Raw genomic sequence first — 20,973 nt, 5'->3', positions numbered from 1 at the left:
AATAACTATAGGGTTTGTTTAGAGTTTGTGGTTTTGTAGGGATTTCTCTATTTATTTTTATTTTTTGAATTTTATTTGCATTGTTTTCCCAAGTGATGTTTGATCACACCTTGCTGTGCCCCACGCAATAAATCCTGGAACTAATGGCCCTGAGACAGGTATTGTTTTTCCAGACAACTGGAGCATAGTCACAATCACACAGTGTCACAGCTCTGTTAACCTGTCAAGTTAATAAAATAGACAATGTGTGCAATGTGTGTCTGTGCTTTGTGTGTCAGTTCAAGTTTGTGATAAATTGTCTACACTGTAGATCAAAGGTTCTCAACCTTTTCAGGCCGCGACCCCCAAAATAATCATATTTCCCCCACCCTGACAAGCACTTGGAATTGTAGGAGTTGAGGGATTCAATTTGTTTGACTCAGTTCCACAGATAAATATTGTGAAAATAGCAGATCTACAAGCTCACAACGCCTTGCAATGCCAGGCGTTGTGAGCTTGTAGATCGGCTATTTTCAAATGTGTTGCCTCTTTCTTATAGCCTATTATTTGAAAATGTGGCCAATATTTAACCAGTTTTTATAGTATAGTTTGTTGATTACTTTTGATGCAGTAATGGTCGTTTTTCATTTAATTTCTCTCTTTTTTTTTTTAGGTATTAAAAAGGTCTTAAAAGACCTTAAATTGTCACATCACTGTCATCTGGAGACCCTCCCAAAATCATGTGGGCCCACTTGGGGGTCCCGACCCACAGGATGATAATCACTGCATAGACAATTTATAGAATCTACAGTGATGTTAGTAGCCTATTGTTACTCCCCCACATTTTCACCTTGTCTGAAAATAGAACAGCCTGGCCAGGCATAGTATGAAATGGAACATATGAAGTTAAGTAGGCACTGCAGCCTAATAGATATGTATGTAAAATAATCATCTTATAATGAGCATAAATAGCGAGGACAAATTATATGAAGATAGATAGGTTGAAAATGGGTGAAGTGGTCCTTTAAAGGAGTAGTAGTAATTCACCCAAAAAATATATATATTTTCTATCAATTACACACCCATGAAGCCTTGAATTCATGGAGATTTATTTTTTATTTTTGTCGCATTCCCGGGCCATCGGTCAGGAGAAAAACGATTGGCTTAGGAATGCGACAAAATCAAAAACATCTCCACAAATTCAAGGCTTCATTGGGTGTGTAATTGCAAAAAAAAAAGAGAAAAAGAAGAAAAACATAAAAAACAAGTCATTTATTGGGTGAAGTACATCACATCATACACCGTTACATCCCCTGGGCGATGGGATATTTTCTTTTCGCAAATGGGATCTGGTGTCTGCTTGTACCTTTTGCAATCTCCAAGCAGCAATGATGACGTAGGACGTAAGGTCAGAGTTGAATCATGACGTGAACACACAACACAGGAACTTTTTGCTTGCAGTAAAAAATGTGAACATGTTTATTTTGTTTTTGTTTTGTCTCTGGTAACCGTTCCGTGGAAAAAAGTCAACGCGCGAACATACGTTCCCCCCCATATGTCATGCAAAACCGCGAAACCATTTTCGGGACAACAATTTGAGTTTTTTGGCGGATTTGTTTACATGCTAATCCTTCCGACTGAAGCTAACGCCGTTAGCCCCTAGCCTAGCCGCCTGAAAGCCATGCCATCATGGACGCGCTGAGCATAGTGGAGAATGAGGTGGCCCTGGAGGGTCTGGACGGGGTGACCGTCCCCTCTCTGTGGGTCCGCCTGGAGGCCAGGACCCCCTCGTTCCCTCTCACACTGGACCCCCGCACCAAGGCGTTCATCTGGACGGCGCTGGTCCACAACTGTGACCTGAGCTTCTATGCGCTTCCAAAGGAGAGGGATGATGTTGTAGTCTTTGACAGGTGAGGAGGTGACACTTCAGATTCTTTTTGGGGGGCTTTTTATGCCTTTTATTTAGAGAGGGATAGGGAAAGTAGGCTGACATGAAATGGGGGTGACACACTCAGCAAAGGTCGTCGGGTTCGGGAGGCGAACCCGCTACACGCTGTCAAGCTGGCATTGCAGCCTAGGGTTCCTGGACCGTCACGCCACGGCCCAGACTAGACTGAAGTCAAAGCATCAATACTGCAATGTAGAAATACTCTGTTACAAGCAAAAATCCGGAATTCAAAATTTACTTGAGTTAAAGTGCAAAAGTAGTGGTATGTACTTGATTGATGTACTTTATTTAGTAAAACAAAGTAGAAAGTACTCATTATGCAGAATGTCCCGTTTGGCACAGCATTGTGAGCTTTAGTGTAGATCGGCTGTTTTCAAATGGCCGAAATATATATGGGGCTGAAGTGGTTAATGTATGTTTTGTAATAATATAATCAAAATCTACAAAGTAACTCAAGTTTTCAAATAATTGTACTGGAGTAAAAAGTACAATCTTTGCCTCTGAGATGTAGTGGAGTAGAAGTAAAAGTACTGAAAACTGGTACTCCAGTAAATTAATACTCCAGTAAATTAAAAAAAATACCTCAATACAGTACTTGAGTAAATGTTCTTAGTTACTTTACACCACTGCACTTAAGATTCTTATTGGAATCACTAGTATAGACAAGTCATATTTAGTATAATTGCAAGTGCAATGCGCTATGCGCAGTGCACTTTGCTGCTGTTAAATAATAATAGTAATGGTATTAACATAATTATGTGCTCTGTAACTGAGTCAAATTACTTAACTTGGCTCACTCTTGCATACAGAATGCACAGAGATTTAACAACTTGATATATTATAGTTCAGGTGTGTTTGTGATGTGTGTGTCTATATCAGTGGTTCTTAAACATGTCAAAGTTCAAGGACCCCTAAATTGTTGTGTATTTGGCCATGGACACCCATTTGAAAAGATTTTGGACCAGAGAACCCCCATGAGAGGAGAATTGTCAACGTTTTTCGACAATCGCAGATCTACAAACTCGCATCATCACATCATCGCTACGTGATGTGAGCTTGTAGATTGTGTTTAAACTGTTTTAAGCGATCCGGTGGCGCAGTGGTAAAGTAGCTGCCCGCCACCTTAGAGTCTGGGGGTTCGAATCCACCGTGGCGCATCCGGCTTTGTCGAGCGTCTATGCGAACACAATTGGTCCGTGTTCGGGGAGAGGGAAGCCGGGCAGGAAGGGTGATATTGGTCACTATGACTGCACATACTTCTACAGTACAGGCTGCGGCGGCACCTGGCTGTCAGCAGGGAGTGTTGGTGCGGGAGGAGTAGGACAAAGGCCCTACGTTCTTTCGGTGTGGGCTCCTCACTGGAAGGTGAGCCAGTAGGACACAACAGCAGTGACAACACACATAAATGTGTGAGCAGAGGAAAAGCTGTAAAAAGCAGCAAAAAAAAGAAATAAACTCTTCCCAATTTGTCTGGGATCCCCGGATCCCACTTTTGAGAACCACACAGGTCTGTATCTCATGTCAGTTTTTGTGTACATCATGCCTGTTTCCACCAGGTTTGCAGACATTGACCCAGAAACAGGGATCGAGACAACAGAGACATTTAATGACATGAAGACGGATATCTACCCAGTCCACGTCATAGTGGAAGACAAGAATGGCGTGCAAGGCTCCTGTGCTTTCTATAAAGAGAGGGAAGATGTCTCTAACATTGTCCGCTCCAATGCCAACGCTCCATTACTCTGCTTAGAAGAGGCTTTCAAAAGGTGGGTAGGAAGGGTGAGAGAGGGACTGGAAGAGTGGTATGTAAATACAGAATATATCATTACAACAGTAAAGTTGTCGGTCTTCATTTTAATATGAAAATATAAAAATGGACGCAAATAGACCCTTACAGATAAGGGCCCAGGCCTTTCACAATTAATACATAATGTGCCTAATAATAGCAAATTATTTTGTACAATCGTCATAATTGTTTTATGTTCAAAATCTTTCCAAAAATTGCGGAAATAGCAGATCTACAAGCTTACAACATGTCACGAGTAGATCAGCTATTTCCGCTATTTAAAAATAATAATAATTGAAAGTATTAAATTATTAAATGTGTCAGTAATGTCTTTGCATATGTCTTATCTGCCCTGTGCAATTTGAAAAACCATACAGAAATTCAAATTGTATTCACAATCCAATGTTGAATGCCAAAACACAATTTAAAACCTTATTCGCAATTATTTGTGTGACAATCAATCGTCAACTTAAATGTGTAATGGACCCTTCGCTAAGCCCCACCCACTCCACTCTGTGACTGGTGGTGCAAGTTAGTCACACCCAGGCCTGGCAAACTTTGCTTCTCACCCATTGACTTGCATGTTAAATGATGGCTTTTCCCCTTAAAAATAATCGATCATTTCAGCAGCAAGAGCTTCAAAATATCTTCTAAATCTAGTCAACAAGGCCTGCAGTAGGCTATGCACTGGAAAAATGTGCATGACATTATCTCAATAAACTAAAAACACGGGAAATGTTAGAGGGAGTAATAGCCATGGATACACGACGGTGTATCTCGACCGTCATGGATGAACTTCAACCTGGTGTTTGCACTTTCTCGGCTCGTACATCTACAGAAACGTTCATATTTCAAATATAAAGTGCTTATCGCATGGCCACGGATGTTACATTTATGTACGGGCTCTCAAAAGTACCCGTATCATCTGTATTGTTCAATAAAAAGCATTTTAATTTGATCGATGGTCATTTTCTCCATGCTTTCAACTAAGCGACCCTATTGGTTGGTAGGTGTATTGCACTCTGATACATTATAACTCTATGAGAAAATGGCCACGATCGGATTAAAATGCTTTTTATTGAACAATACAGAATATACGGGTACTTTTGATAGTCCCGTGCATAATTTTAACATCCGTGGCCATAGGGTAAGCAATTTATATTTGAAATCTGAACGTGTATATAGATGTACGAACCGTAAATGGAGAAAGTGCAAACACCAGGTTGAAGTTGATCCATGACTGTAACAGGAGTTTTCATGTACCGCAGGGTAAGACTACAGTAGCAGTTAATAAATAGGCGAACAAACAAATGAATGAATATACTTTAACGTGCGGAATCCGAAACAGGCGGTGCTGTGATTCTGTATTTTGTTAAGATTACGGTGATTACTATTATTGACACCACCTGGGCAAATGAGTCGTGGTGTAACTTTCCTGACGTTAAGCTGTGTATGTGTTCAACAACACAGCCGTTTAAGCGCAGATTTCAGCTTGGGAAAAGAACCCTCCAACGGTTTTGGGTACGTGGAATCTGTTGCTGGTTCATAGTCACCATTGCGTTATCGTGGTATTCCTGTTCTTGCTATTATGTTGCAAATGATTGTGTGTGTTCGGGCGAAATAACATTGACAGCTATGGCAGGTGACGAAAGCTTGCCAGACTTATGCCAGGCTAACAACGGTTGCTAAGCTGACATTGGACAATCGCTTTTGGGGTGGGGTTTAGCGAAGGGTCCATTGTGACAGCCCTATTTATTACACGCTCTTCCAGAGCTCATATGTCACTGGTGTTGTGCTCACTTTCCACTTTCTCAACTCCATGCAGATTTGGCCGGAAGCTTGTTGTCGTGGCGTCGCAGGAAGTGAGATTCCGTGCGCTGATCGGTCCTGAGGGTGACCCCGATCTGACACTCAGTGACCAGACCTACTGTATACTGGAGCGACTGGGCCGAGCACGCTGGCAAGGAGAGGTACAACGGGACCTGCACAACGTCTCATTCAAGTATGTCACTCACACACACACACACACACACACACACACACACACACACACACACACACACACACACACACACACACACACACACACACAGTATGTTTTATTGCAAGCTTCATGTCTAGTTTAACCCATTCAATCCGGGAACACATCTACAAATGTCTTCTAAATCCTAACAGTTTTCTGAAAACCATATATTGCTATAATAAAAATATTTGCAAAAATATTTGCACTCGGTGCCGCACTATGAGCTTGTATATCTGCTATTTTTGAATAGCCAAAGTATAAAATAAATGGTTACACAGGTGCGTTCCCGGTTTTAATGGGTTAATAATCATGTATTTAGTTCAACTTGATGTCTCTCTCTCTGTGCATGGGATACCTTGTTAGAAGAAAAACATGTTTCTTATGTTCATGTGACATAGATGACTGTCCTTTCCACACATAGGATACTGTGTACCTTTTTATTAAAATGACATATTGAGGACCCACGATTAATACAAAGCTTATTGTACACCTTAAGATAGAATGTAAACTTACGATAGAATGTAAACCCCTATGTTAGTGTATAAATCCCTATACAGATGTTAGTATACAGTATCTATAAACCCCTATACAGATGTTAGTTCAGCATGACAATAAACTGAACACGGAGAAGGACTTCTTGACTCCTGTATGTGTGTGATTTATACTTTTTCACACACACAAACACACTTACGTTACAAGCTGTTAACCAATTAATCCCTATTTTATAATTTTTTGTATGAAGGTGGTGGAGCTTGTAGATCTACTATTTTTGCAATGTTTTGGAAAGAAATGTAAAACTTTTGCCTCTAATGACATGTTCAAAATAGGGTAGTCACGCTTGGTTGAAAGTGGCTAATGAGTTGTACTGTGATTGGATAGGTTGGATCCTGGAAAGTTGCATTATTTAAGGAAGTCTCTCGTCGAGAATGGTCTCATCACCATGCAATCTTACGTGAGTCGTATGCACAACTGCCAGCAGCTGCACTCCATACTGCTGCTGCTCAAGCGCTTCCATGTAAACAGGTCTGTAACACACACACACACGCACACCGATTTGCCATTGTGATATAAAAGTGACTTTTACCACCCGAATGTTTCTCTGAACTCTTCGTCTTTCTCCAGGAGGACTAAATATGACATTTTGATGGAGAGCCTGTCTAACGCCCTTGAGGCGACAACTGGTCAGCTGCTTACCATGGTCGCTGCAAGAGAACAACTTGTGAGTCAGCCTGTGTTATCTGTTCGTTACTGTGTCATTTTGTCTCTGTGCGTTAATTAATCAGGCGTATTCACACGGCAGCCATTGAACACACTCTGGGGTGGGAAACCCCACCCCTACAGTAAGAGCAAAATGGCTTCCATGTGAATATGGCCTAAGAGGTTATGTTTTCTTTTTATGTAGAGAGTGACCGACAAGACATTCAAGCGTGTGTATCAGTATATGCAATCGTCCAGGATGGTCAAGATAATCAGCGTTGCCGTGGAGGATTTGGATCCTAGCGAAGGCCCTTGCAACACCAAAAGAGGTATGCACCATTAAAACATACTGTATATGTGCATGAATATAAATACATACCTAAAGATGCACCAGCCCGTAAATCCAATTTTATACTCTGCTAGGGTTGAGATGTCATCCTCTTCATCGTCCTTTTCTCTTCATCGTCATGCTCTCAAAGTCTTTCGTTGTTCTTCATTTTAAGCGTTGCAATTTTCATCATTTTCATTATCAATCATCATTAAAATCATCATCCTTTTTTTCTCAAAATTCCAACTTACTATATATATATTATAAATTTGATGACCTCTTTTGTATCTAGGCTCCATCCTTTTTCCCCCCTCTTTCTCATTTCTCATTCTACGCTACAAACAAAAATAGCAGTTATACAAGGTCACAACACGTTGCAATACGACGGCATACAGCATTGTGAACTTCTATTCTTTGCTGAAAATTTGCCCCATTATATGGAAGCTAGGGTTCATGTGGTTAAGAATGAACTTGTGATGACTTGTGAGGGCTCAATTGTATTGTTAAATAAATGTTTTGTAATAATAATCTAAGTGTGCAAAGTAACTTGTAACTAAAGCTGTCATATAATTTTAGTGGAGTAAAAAGTACAATGTTTGCTTCTGAGATGTAGTGGAGTCAGTATAAAGTATTGAAAAATGGAAATACTCAGGTAAAGTAAAAGTCCCTCAAAATTGTACTTAAGTACAGTACTTGAGTAAATGTACTTAGTTACTTTCCACCGCTGCTTATTGGCGCCATTATATCTTGTGTGACTGACTAAACATGCAGTGTATAATGAAAAAAACTCTCCCTCTGTGATTCATTTGCATTTTTCAGGTACTAAAATAACAACACGCTGTCTGCAACTAATAAAGCCATTCGTTAGGAAGGATCTGCCTGTGGATGATGATGATGACGACGATGAAGATGGAGCAGCAGCTCTTTCCAAAGGGCGAGTCATGGAGCGGGATCTCCTATTGCAGGGCTATCACCTTGGTGAGTTTGGTCCATCCATCTGTCACGGACAACAATGTAGACATGCAATGTTTTAGCTAACTCCAACATGTTCATTTTAAAGTGGTTCACATTTTTCCGATTTATTTATTTAGGAAAGGTTTGGCAGAATTCCGTTTTAGTCTAGATATGTTGCTCCAGAGTAATGGGTCTTAACCACCATTAGACTTTGTGAAAATGCATTTAATTTGTTGTTATACGTCTCACTTTTTCATGACTTGCGTATCAATTCCCACTCCCCACTTATTGCTTGATACAGTGTTGTCTGTTGGTACAAGAGGTATTACGATGGCTACCATATCAAAAAGGCTGCACGTTGGCAAACTGGAGTCTCGTATGATCTGCCGAACACTGGAGAGATCCGGCATGATTAAGGTAAGAACAGCAGTTTTTTGTGGCAAAGTTGATGAAAGGATGACTTTGATCAGGTTTGTTGCTGGTTTATAGATACAGTAAAATTATTCAACATTTTTTTCTCGCCTCCTAGAGCAGTGGTTCTCAAACTTTTTCATGTCAAGGACCCCCAAATTGATATATATTTGTCCGCGGACCCCCCAGCTGAAAATGTTTTGAGCCAGGGACCCCCAGAAGAGAAGATTTGTGTTGCAAATGCAAAATGTCCAAAAGAATTTCAAGACTTTTCAAAAATGTTAAAAAATAGCAGATCTACAAGCTTGCAGTGCGGCATGAAGTGACGCGTTATGAGCTTGTATATATGCTATTTTTGAATAGCCAACTTATAAATGGATAAAGTGGTTCACTACTTTTGCTTGGGACCCCCTGGAACCACCCCAAGGACCCCTGGGGGTCCCCGGACCCCCTTTGAGAACCAATGTCCTAGAGGACCAGAGGTCCGGGGCTAGACTTGGGGACCACACTTTGGCCCTCATTTATCAACGGAGCGTATAAACCGGCGTATATTTTTCCATAAATGCGGCCGTACACCAACGTCGAAGTCATATTTATCAACGAATCCTACACAGCCAATCCTAGCGTACATTGGGTCGGAGCCTTGATAAATGTCACGGCTGAAACCGAGCGTCATTTAAATAACACGCCCTTAAATATTCTCGAAACGCCCTGATTTTACGACATGGCGAACCAGAATACGACCAAATAAAGCATGACAAGCCAATAAGAAAGAGTTTTGCCGCCTCGCCTCGCTGCCTGTCAAGTCACACACACACACACACACACACACACACACACACACACACACACACACGCACACACATGCACCTACTTGAAGCCCAACTGCGTACGGTACAATCTTTGTCAATGAAGTAGGCTAGTAGCTTATATGAATGACAGATTATGATACCACATCGCCATGAATGGATCCAAATACGTTTGTATATTAATGTATTTAACCCATACCGAGCAGTGCGCGTTCGAGTTACTAAAATAAAGCAGTCAAGGCTATTCCCATTTCCCAGTGTGACTCGGACCGTCGGGCGGGCGAGTCCCATGCCCGCCACATTAATGAGAGATAGCCCGGAGAGAACATTAATGGATGAAGGCTGGTGTGTGTTGGACCGTGGGTTAAATGTCTGATCTCCCGGTGGCCATGAAAATATAACAGCAGCGCCGCTGCGCCGGTCTAAACTCCCAAAAATGCGCTCGCAGAAGCGCTCGTATATTTTGAAAATAGCAGATCTACAAGCTCACAACGCCTCGCGATGCGACCTGTTGTGAGCTTGTAGATCTGCTATTTTCAAATAGCCAATGCAGCCAGATCTGCAAGCTTAACCGAATGACTGTTAAAGCAGTTTGTTTAAATTAGTTTATAAAATGTTATATTTTCACAGGGATTATTTATTAGTGTAGATATACATTTTGGAGTGGATTATGTGTCCAGAAGATGCCTGTCAGACAGTCAGACAATGCTGCTCCGCAGGTCTACAATGGAATAAACGGGCGCAGCCAACGTCAACAACTGGTCTCGACCAGACGTGAGATCTCAGCGTACGTTAGGCTGAAGGCAACGTCAGGATCTATTGATAAATGCCGAAAGTTGCGGTGATCTCGCCGTACGCCCATTATTTGGTCTGCGCCGCGTTGATAAATGAGGTCCTTTATGTCTGTGGCGAGAACCCAAACAAATCATGGTTAAGGATAAAATAAAATAAAAGTATATTGCAGGCCAAGTAAACAAGAGTTTGCAGGGGAAGGTAATTGAAACCAAGACAAGCTGAGACTTGTCAATAATCTTAATACTGTAACGGCCCTGTACAAGAGCCGTTGCCGCAGCTTGATGCGAGCCCGGGTTGAGGAGAGGGAGAGCGGGGTTTGATCCCAGCTCGTTGCACAAATTGATACATTATGATTGTATTAATGTGAATTCACCCTGCTATTGGGGGGCGATATCCCTTGTTAGATAACATCAGCAATTCTCAGAAAATGCCCATGTGTCTTTATGCTATGACTAATTTACATTTTACCATATAAATGTGATTGCATAAGATTGGTAGTACAAATTTTCAATGGAACAACATGACGCATGCAGTGAGCTTAACTATGAGTTCCTCTCAACAGGGCTTCATGGAAGATATCGGCAGGCAGAGGGTCACCAAATTCATCAGCCACAAGTGTGTCATACTGTTATTCTTTCTTTTAACAAATTCCTCTTTTATTCCGTCTATTGCTTTATCCTTTTTGCCATTATTTTCCACGTCATATAAAAAAATCCATTATTATCATATTGTCACGTTGCTCTGATGACAATCTCTTGACAGGTGTGTGAATGTGAGTGACCACTTGCAGCAGTTCGCAAAGGAGCGGGAACGCAACAAGTTGCTCTGTTCATCTGCAACCCCCAAAGTCCCTAAAATCAAGCTTCGAATCCCCAAGACACCATCTTCAACTTCCAGGTCAAAATCTAAAGGAAGCCCCAAAACCCCACCGGCCCAGAAGGAACAGCAAACAGACAGAGAAGAGCAGGACAATGAGATGGGGACAACACAAATAAAACCCCAAAACAAGCGAGGAAGGCGACCAGGAAAAAAGACCAGTAAAGAAAGGAAGAAATGTAAAGCGAAAGCACTCCTAGAAGAGAACACAATTGACTCCCCTGTCACAGAATCTATACCTGTTAAATGTGAGTGACCATAACCTCTACACCACCTACACTATTTACAAGACCGAAGTTGTAAAAGTCAAACTCTGAAGAACCCTACAACACTGATTTATTTATAAAGAGCTTTATAAGGGATAAACAACAATACTCGATTAATAAAATAACGTGGATAAAAAAGTCAATAACATCTAAGAAAAGGCCTTGATATAAAAATGTGTTTTCAGAAGTGATTTAAAAGATGACACTGACTTTGCTAGCTAAGACTAAAATACAAAATTATATTTAGCAGGTAAAGTATGTAAATTATTCCCAGGTAGTATTTGTCTTTCTTTCCAACATTCACTTGAATAGTCTCATTCACACACACACGGACAGCTGTGCTAAATTATTCTTTCGGTCCTCTTAACATTAGAACGATAGGATTCTGGTAAAAAAATGTTTTGCAAAGCCCTCCTGCCCCCTCTTCATTTATTTTTCTGTTTCTCTGCTTCTTCAGGTGCAACAACACCCCATGATGAAGGCATGAAGAGTGAGGAGGCGGCACCAGAGACATTGCTCAGTCCAGGTGAGAAATGGGAGCTAGTGGGTCTCACCGTGGGTCTTTTATACACCTGGATGACAGTTGGCCAGCAACAGTGGGGCTTTTGAGTGATGGGTTAATCAGTTTGGTGTGTGTGTATTCTTGGCTGCAGTCGGGCATCGTAGAAGTGGTCAGCATTTATGAATTATCCAAATTCTCCCAGATTATCTTAGATTTGTATTGGTATGCTTCTTGTCATGAGCACACTTCTCTATATTCTAGCCTACATTTGCCATACGGTACAACCGAGGTAATTTAAAAGTGCTACTCTCAGTAGAGTGAAAACCTCTGCCAACAGTATAATTGTCAAGATTATGCAATTTTCAACCTGTATGAGTGACAAAGGAGTAATTGTCATTTGGACCTTGTCTTTGCTTGTGACCTTGACCTTTGACCTTCTTGAGCTAAACATTTAGCATCTCTTTGGGGCAGCCTGCTGAACATTACAGCCACGTTTCATGAAAATCCAGTCCTTTTTATTGAAGTTATTGGTAACAGACAAACAGACTTGGGTGTAAATATAACACCTGTGACTGTCCAACTCCTGTTTTCTGTTGCATGAAGCAGATTGATGTACAAGTTTACCCCCTGGACATGATGTTAGTATATCGCAGAGACTTGCCCCCAATCCTACCTTTGATGCTGAGTGCCAAGCAGGGAGGCATTGCGTACCATTTTTATAGTCTTTGGTATGACTCGGCTGGGGATTGAACCCCAACCTCCCAGTCTCAGGGCGGATACTGTAACCACAAAGCTACTAAACTGGCAACTAAGTATTGCCCTATTGAATGATCTATTGTGTAATCACTTTGTTCATTAATTTAGTCTGGCATTCATTGTTTACAGAGCAGCTTCATTTTGTGTTTGGTTATGGCATCATTGAGAGAGTTCTCGTTCCTTCAATTCTTGTATTGTGGAACACTCCAGCTCCACATCCACAAATCCACACTGGCCAAGATCAAAGACTTGATCTTAAAACTTGTAATAATGAATGCATTTCCTCTTAGGTCAAGCTCCAGTTGAGGAAAAAGCGGTATCCATCATAAGCCCAGCCGTCTCCCTGCCCCAGAGTGAATCTCAGAATGAAGCCAGCAGTGCAGCGGGTGACACCATTACAATAATCGAGCACATTCCAAAACAGGTCAGCTGTGTTAGAGACTTCATAATGTACAGTAATAAAAAATACAAAAATAAGAAAAAACGAATATTATGTTAACCCTCTCTCTGACTGCCGTAGGTCCAGCGTATTTGGCGATCCAAAAAGACTCCAGCAAGTAAGGCAGCACCACCGCATGAGACATACCGTCTCCTGAAGAGGAAGAACATGATCGTGGAGTCTGTCCGCAGCCTCAAGATCATAGAGGGACTTTTCATGTCAGTCACTCATATTTGTTAATCATTTTGATCAGTTAAGCAAACACGGTGTCACAGTGTTGTACTGAATGTGCAATACAGTAACAGACAGAGTGATTGCAGATGTAAGCAATGTCATCTTTACACAGGCTTCAGAAGATGATCAATGATGAAGAGAAGCTGGATGGCGTGAATACTAAAGTTTGTAAGAAGAGTATTCTACGTCTAATACGCAGTCTGTCCAGAGAGGGCATGGTGAAGATGTTTACTACCACAGTTATACAGGATGGAATAAGCAAGAAGGTACACACACACACATGTACGCATGCACGCACCAGAGATTAACAGTCGGGTGATATCTTTAGATAGGTTTTTCAAGAGGCATTGCTGGCAGCATTTTTAAGCATTCTGACACATTTTTCAAGAACCACAGAATATTTATCTCCAGTATGATCGATCACCTGATGATTGCTAATCACAGAGGAAATTACTGTGCTTCCGGGGGGAAAAAAAATGTCATCGTGACCTCCCGTTCTCTTGTTATACCCAGTTGAAAATAGCATGTTTTGCCAAAAATACATTGGCGAAAAATGTGAATTCGTTATGTGTTTTGATTATGTATCTCACACCATCCTCAATGACATCATATAATATGCTAATCAATCAGTTATTTTACTTTAAATCCACCATGGCATGAACATTGTTTGCTGTTTGAAGTTGGTTTCTCCCAGAAATACAAATATTGGCAAAATAGAAATGAATATTTGTGTAGGCCTAAAGAGCACACATTTCGTAATGTAATTAAGTAGCTCAAATTGATAGCTAATTGTTTACTATCAGAAGACTCTTGAACAACATTAACTGAAAACTCACTCCCAAGTACATCAATAAATAATCTACCAATAAAACATTTAATTTAAAGTTCATGACACAAATTTGTCATAGGTTGATCATTAGCACATACAGTACATAGGCTAGTGTTTATGTCGAGCCTTCCTTACTCATTGACTCACTGACACACAGATCACAAAGATGCTTAAAGTGTAGTTAATCAGTGTACACGCTGCAGCAGATGTACAGCAAAAGGTGAGCCTTTTAATTGATTTTTTCACCTTTTCCTCTGCCCTGGTCTTCTACCCGACACAGGTTGATTTTGTGGTTCATCCCTCCATTCAGCCCAGTGATGATATAATGAAGAGTGCCATAGAACAAATTCGTTTTCGGATCTCAGGCTCCTACACCGTTGCACGGTGAGCACAGCCATTTCCTGTAGAACTTAGTTAGTTGATTATCCACTGATGATGTGTGGGTCAGCTCTGTTGTCTCCTGACTTAACCACATGAACCCTAGTGTTCCTTTTCCCTAATGTGAAATAGGAGAAAATAGGAAAACATTTCTCAAAAGCCGATCTACAAGCTTCGTGCTGCAATGCGTTGTGAGCTTGTAGATACTGAGCTATTTACAAAGATTTTGGTATTGATTGAAAAAAGGAAGGGACCAGGTAGAGACCCCTGGGGACCCCAGTCAACAAAGTACATAGGGTTTAAGTGGTTAACTCTCATTTGGAGGAGGGGGGGGACTCTTGTGAAGTGTAGTTGCATGTCGATTTGTGTCAGATTTTTTGACATTTAGTTTGATGGATAGGCTAGTGCTACAAAATTGTCATTAGATGTAGTCTTTACATACTAATCATTTTTCTGCTTTTGTCCTTCCTCTCTGTGCTCCCCTCAGTCAGCAGCGGGCTCAAGAGAAAGCCAGAGAACGACAAAAAAAGAACGACAATGTGAAACAGAAAGTGAAGGACGATGAATCTTTTGACTTCAAACCCATTGCAGGTTCTGTGTGTTCGTATACATTACACTAAACAATATAATTTAATTATTTACATTTGCACTTAAAATTTGTTTACTTACTTTATTAATGAAAATGATTTGTTTATTCTCCGTTTCTCTGTTCTCCACAGTCAAAGGAATGAGCAAGGCTTGGGGATATCAACCCAAGATGCATCGTCTGCGTGTAATCCATAACTTCCTTTGGTACCTCATGCACGGGCACCCGCAACGACAGAGTGCCACGGGCACCCAAGCTTCCAGCCAGTCTCCCGCAGATACAAATGCCTCTAACGGCGATGCCACACACACAGTCTCGCGTGAAAACCCAGAGCCCTCAAATCCACCATCCTCAGGCAATGATCTCAACGTCAACAACACGCATAATTCACCAGATGCAGATGGACAAAGGACAACCTCTGAAGACCTCGCCTCCAGTACCGGGGACCGGTTGAATGCAGGGTCACCTCAGCCGGATGGAACGTCTGCTCAGCCAGACGGAACACCGCCTCGGCAGGATGGAAGGTCGCCTCGGCAGGAGGGAGCGGCATCAGATGACCCAGATGATGAATTCAAGGACACGTCCAACATCCGTCATTTCCACCCAAATCTGAAAGGTGAGTGCGCTTTGAATTGAAATAAATATTTCACAAGTCCCCAGGACTTTTTTGTGTTATCCTTTTAGCCTTAATGTCTGACTGTACCCAGGATCTGTTAAACATTTTTTTTTACTAATAAAGTATTCAATCAATCAATCAATGTTGTGGTCCTGTCAAATTAGATGCACTTTTAATTCACTTGGGTGTATTCATTCTGTTACTCATTTGGGCACTGTCTTCATTTAACCGTCTAGTTTGTTTCTGAGATATTGCTGATTATCAAAATTGGTTTAATCTTGACCCTGATGAGTGAACACTTATTCTTGCCTAACATCCTTCCTTCTTTGTCCTCCCTTCGCCGCTGTGCACCACCACCCCCATGTGTTACTGTAGTTTATGTGGATGAAATCTCTTGGAAGAGATTCATTCCCCTGATTCCCGTACACAAGGAGTATGGTAGCGGCTGGTCCCTGGTTGGAGATATGCTCCTCTGCATGCCTCTCTCCATCTTTGTACAGGTCACACAGTTGAACTATATGGTAAGCACAAAGTTTCAAACTTTATTTTAAGTGCAGTCCTTGTTTGGAATGTTGGGATTTTTTTCATTAGCTAGCGGTCGATAATCTCTTATTGATGAATTTGATGCATGTTCCTGTCCATGCACATAGGTAGAGGGGCTGACACCATACCTGAAGGACCCTGTGAAGCAACACTATCTTGTCAGATTCTTACCAGCTGCTTTGAAATTACAGATTCTTTACAAACGGTAACGTTCTCATTGTGTCTCTCACTCTGCCACTCGCTCTTATACATAATTATACACACACACACACACACACACGCACCACTTAATAAAAGGACGTGTTTCTGTGTTTCATATTAGGAGGTACGTCTTCTCTTTCCATGAGCACTTGCAGAGACTGAGCTACATGGGTCTGCTCCACTTTGGTCATATGGAGAAGTTCCAGGAAAAAGACCAGGTACATATATAACTTGTTTTGTCTTACTTTTCACTGCATCATAAACATTAGATAAACACAATAGACCCCAAAGACACCTTTCCACACCTCCACCACTAGACCTTTTTTTTTGTGGCAATTTATGCTTTATTCAGATACGACAGTGAACAGACAGAAAAGAAAAGACCTTAATTGATCCTGTGAGGGAAATTCAGTTGCCAAAGGCAGCACAGCAGCTTAAGATACAGAAAAATCCTGTAGATACAGCAAGGTAAAAAAGATAACATGCAGTGCCTCTGGTCAGATTCAAATCGGGGTCAGCTATGAGGCGGTCGATAGCCTTGTGTGGAGGTTAGGTGGAATGCACTCCTGTGCCCCACCACTACACTTAACTCATTCACTGCCACTGACGTAAAAAACGTAATTTTTCCCGTTTACCAATCCTGCCACTGACGTAAAAAACGTAATTTTAATGTTTTCTTTTTTTTTTTTTTTTCAAATTTGACCCAAAGACCAAGGAGATATGATTGTTTAAAGATCTAGTCTCCCATCCACTTCCTTGTTAACTTAAAACTTAAAAATTCTGTATCTCGGCTCCTGAGTACTTTTTTCTTTCGATAAAATCTCTGGCAGTGGGCAAACGCGGCCAGCAATAATTGTGGCAGTGAATGAGTTAAAGAAAAATCACACCCAGTGTGAAATGAGCGGTGTTATTTAAAAACAACAGTGGTCATCAGAGTGATGGAAGCTCACTTAAAAAAAAAGAATTTTTTTTGAAGTGCGTGGTGCTATTTATAGGTTATTAATTTCATCATGCGTCTCGCTAGCCAATCACAGTACTGCGCAAAGGGTGTGAATAGAGTCAGCCAATCACAGTACAGCGAAAGACACATTTTCACAACAGTCTTTTCACGACGGTCCCAAACCCACTTATAGGAGCGGCTACACCGCTCAAAAATCAGTTAGTAGGTCGGAATGGCGGGAGTGTCTAATGCACTAGACTATACCCCTGGGAGATGGATTGCTGACGCCTACAGGCAGCTCCCAGTACTTGTCGAGCTTGAAGTAGGTCGGATAGGTGCTTGTCCAGAACCACTGATCTGACCGATATGCTCATATATAGGCATATAAGGAGATCAGGTTGCCCGACCGTCAATTTGACCATATATGCCATATATAATTGGGCATATACTGATGACATCAGGGATCTCCATATATAGACAGATACAGAGATCTCCATATATGGGCATGAAAGGGACACAGGCAGACAGACAGATGTAGAGATCGGGTCCTAACTTAAGTCGTTCCCGACGGAAATTTAGAGAGCAGTTATGCAGTTAAACATGCATTTCACATCTTCTGCAACAGCTCTGCTAATTTAAGCATAAATCAGGCTTCACACAAGCTTCTTCAATCACCTATTCCCCCCCCCCGTTACAGGTGTTTGTTTACTTGAAGAACAATTCCACGATTGTTGACACAACCAGCTCTGAGCCTCACTACTGGCTGGTCAAAGAGCCGGCGGACAAACCATTTGAAAGGCGACACTACGCGTTCAACACGATCGACGATGTGGAAAACTACTGGTTTGACCTTCTGTGTGTCTCCCTCAATACACCGCTGGGTAAATACTGGAGATAGATGATGCACAACAACATTGATTTATAGTGCTGGCACACACTTGACTGTAGGCGATCTACAAGCGATGAGTCGCATTGTGAGCTTTTGACCTGTTGTTTTAAAAAATAACAGGTACATTTTTTTTTGTAATTTTTTGAATATTTTTCATGTCATTATTTATTATTTAACCCATTTTGACCGGGAACCCCTATACGTAACTATACCTTTCAATCCAGGAACTCCCTTTGGGGTAGTTGTTGCTATGTACAGTATATAGCAACATAATGTTTTTGTGATTTTTGAATAAATATTTTTATTTAATGTTTTCAGAAAACTTAGGTCAGGATTTAGAAGGCGTTTTTAGAATGGGCCTCAGGTCTAAATGGGCTAACATGCTGAAGTGAAAGGTGTTTGTGTTCTCAGGAGTGATCCGTCCCAAGAGAAGCGTTGGAGGACTTCCTTTGATGGCAGAACGTGGCAGGTTCCCGAAACTGGCATACTTGCTCATGTACGTACAGATTTGCTGATGATATGGGGATAGACAAAATGTGAACTAACCCTAAACCCTTGAACAGAGCTTACAATGTTCTTTCCAAGGTTAATGCAGAAAACAAAACATTAAAACAAGGCAACATGTGGTTCTACACAAATTGTATGCTACAACAAATGTGAACTGTCAGAACCTCAATAAAAAAACAGATAGTAAAGAAAACAAGGTAGTAAAACAATATAATATCATGGAATCTAAATTAAAAAGATGTATATTTTTAAACGAGACGTACTGTACATGTGTGTCTGTATCCATGCAGAGGCAGTCGTGAGGTGTGTGATGACGGTTCGATTCCAGGGGATAATAGTGGTGCTGGAGGGTTGGATTCCGGCTTCTTTTCGCACCTTAAACGCAACTGGGTGTGGACAAACAGTCTACTGAAGGCTCAAGAGGTACACACACGCACACGCACACACTTTTGATCTTGATCACTTGACTACAGAGATAATGTTTACTGATTTGCGTGATGTTTGGACACAATTTGTAGGGGTAATATAAAGAAAGAAACTTTGTTTTTGTACCACGTAACCCCCAAAGTGTTACATTCTTTTACAGTTCTCCTGTTTCAGTATAGTTCAATAACATGTCAGCTTTTACTTATTAATGTTGTGGAACATATATAGTGCAAGTTTATTTATAATGACAGTACATGGACAGGGGAATATTAAATTATAATCATTTATAATTTAAATGTAATTTAAATATGGCTGTTTCTGACCAACAGTAACTTTCGTTGCTGATGGTAATCAAGAAGAAGGTAAAACATCCGCACACTGGTTTAAAGCTCCCTATTAATGGTGCAACGTTTCGACCTTATTAGGTCTTCATCAGGCAAATGTTTTTCTGACAGACAAAGGATGAACATAAGGCTACCATGGAAACAAGACTTCCTATTACAGTACAGTTCCAGTTTAATTACTAAGTTGTAAGATCTCATGCCAGATTCAGACCAGCAGCAGTATACCACTTCCTTCCGCATTCTGAGAAAGTGGCGAGGTTCAATGCATTGTGTTGGTGAGGAGTGACCAGCAACTTCCCTGTTGTGGCAGGAGGCAGAGCCAGCAAAAAGTGGTCTGGCCCATGTGACAAATTTGCGGCAGAGGTTCTGCTCTGGCGTCCAGGGAGTGTGTGCACAGTTTCGCTGCGATCAAGCCAACGCTGCTTTTTGGGCATCCCACGTCTGTGGGTATGTCCTAGGCTACCAAATATAAAAACAAATAGTCTGCACCTATAGCCCAGCTCTGAGATGGTATGTAGAAGTGGTTGGTATTCAAAAAGTTTCCTCTTGGCTAGGGTCAAAAGTGCAGGCTATCTCTAATACAGACACTTCCCTTGACTCTTCATCAACACAACAACATCTGGTGTATTATCTGTCAAAGATGTAAAGATGTCTGGGTTATCACAGAGATTAAACAACACGCATGCTCTCTCACACACACACACACACACACACACACACACACACACACACACACACACACACACACACACACACACACACACACACACACACACACACACACACACACACACACACAGTTGTGTGTAAGGACATGTTTTTTCATCTGTTAATATATGTTTGTGTGTTTGTGTTCAGAATGCCAGTGCTGGTGAGTTGAACAGTAACAAGATCAGACTGAAGAGCATTCTGAACAAGAATAGTCTCAGGCTTTCTTTTGCTGGTGAGTCGTATGAACTCGTCTCTTATTTGAATTCTTGCATTTCCCCATTGTCCTGTTGTTAACCCATTCAATCCGGGTGTGTCATTTTAGATTTTTTGCTATAACCATTATTTTTATACTTTGGCAATTTTTGAAAAATCTTGAACATTTGTGCAAAACTTTGAATACGTATATGTTTTTGACTCAAATCTTTAACTCAAATCTTTGCTTTGCATTTGACAGGGGGGTCCACCGCTCCTCGTTGTGTGACTCCCAAATCTAACTGGATCACAACGGAACATGTTGAGGTAGGAATTAAATCTGTGACAATTCCACATGACACTCATTCTGACTGACTGACTGACTTATTGATTGATTGAGTGATTGATTGATTACATTCAATGAATCCCCCAGGCAATAAATACACGTAGATACAATAAAGACTAAACACATTGGATCAAAGTCGACTGTAACATTACATACTTAGGT

The 20,973-nt window shown here is 41.1% G+C and overlaps 1 protein-coding gene across 1 annotated transcript in view; it reads left to right on the top strand.

Moving 5' to 3' along the window:
- The first annotated feature begins 1,411 nt into the window (after positions 1–1,411).
- gtf3c1 (general transcription factor IIIC subunit 1) overlaps positions 1,412–20,973 on the top strand; it is a 30,369-nt gene continuing 10,807 nt past the window's right edge. Inside the window, exons 1-25 of the mRNA XM_080447661.1 lie at positions 1,412–1,889; positions 3,484–3,693; positions 5,539–5,715; positions 6,616–6,759; positions 6,859–6,955; positions 7,139–7,262; positions 8,081–8,239; positions 8,517–8,632; positions 10,793–10,845; positions 10,993–11,354; positions 11,830–11,898; positions 12,921–13,054; positions 13,151–13,287; positions 13,416–13,569; positions 14,413–14,516; positions 14,998–15,101; positions 15,230–15,712; positions 16,088–16,233; positions 16,363–16,460; positions 16,578–16,674; positions 18,094–18,277; positions 18,697–18,781; positions 19,083–19,215; positions 20,421–20,505; positions 20,728–20,792. Coding sequence (XP_080303787.1) covers positions 1,669–1,889; positions 3,484–3,693; positions 5,539–5,715; positions 6,616–6,759; positions 6,859–6,955; positions 7,139–7,262; positions 8,081–8,239; positions 8,517–8,632; positions 10,793–10,845; positions 10,993–11,354; positions 11,830–11,898; positions 12,921–13,054; positions 13,151–13,287; positions 13,416–13,569; positions 14,413–14,516; positions 14,998–15,101; positions 15,230–15,712; positions 16,088–16,233; positions 16,363–16,460; positions 16,578–16,674; positions 18,094–18,277; positions 18,697–18,781; positions 19,083–19,215; positions 20,421–20,505; positions 20,728–20,792 — 3,741 coding nt within the window. The 5' untranslated portion in view covers positions 1,412–1,668. The remainder of the gene's footprint in view (positions 1,890–3,483; positions 3,694–5,538; positions 5,716–6,615; positions 6,760–6,858; positions 6,956–7,138; positions 7,263–8,080; positions 8,240–8,516; positions 8,633–10,792; positions 10,846–10,992; positions 11,355–11,829; positions 11,899–12,920; positions 13,055–13,150; positions 13,288–13,415; positions 13,570–14,412; positions 14,517–14,997; positions 15,102–15,229; positions 15,713–16,087; positions 16,234–16,362; positions 16,461–16,577; positions 16,675–18,093; positions 18,278–18,696; positions 18,782–19,082; positions 19,216–20,420; positions 20,506–20,727; positions 20,793–20,973) is intronic.

This window comes from Gymnoscopelus braueri, assembly GCF_963280865.1.
Source record: "Gymnoscopelus braueri genome assembly, chromosome: 2".
NCBI classification, from domain to species: domain Eukaryota; kingdom Metazoa; phylum Chordata; class Actinopteri; order Myctophiformes; family Myctophidae; genus Gymnoscopelus; species Gymnoscopelus braueri.
This window is presented reverse-complemented; position numbering and strand designations above follow the sequence as displayed.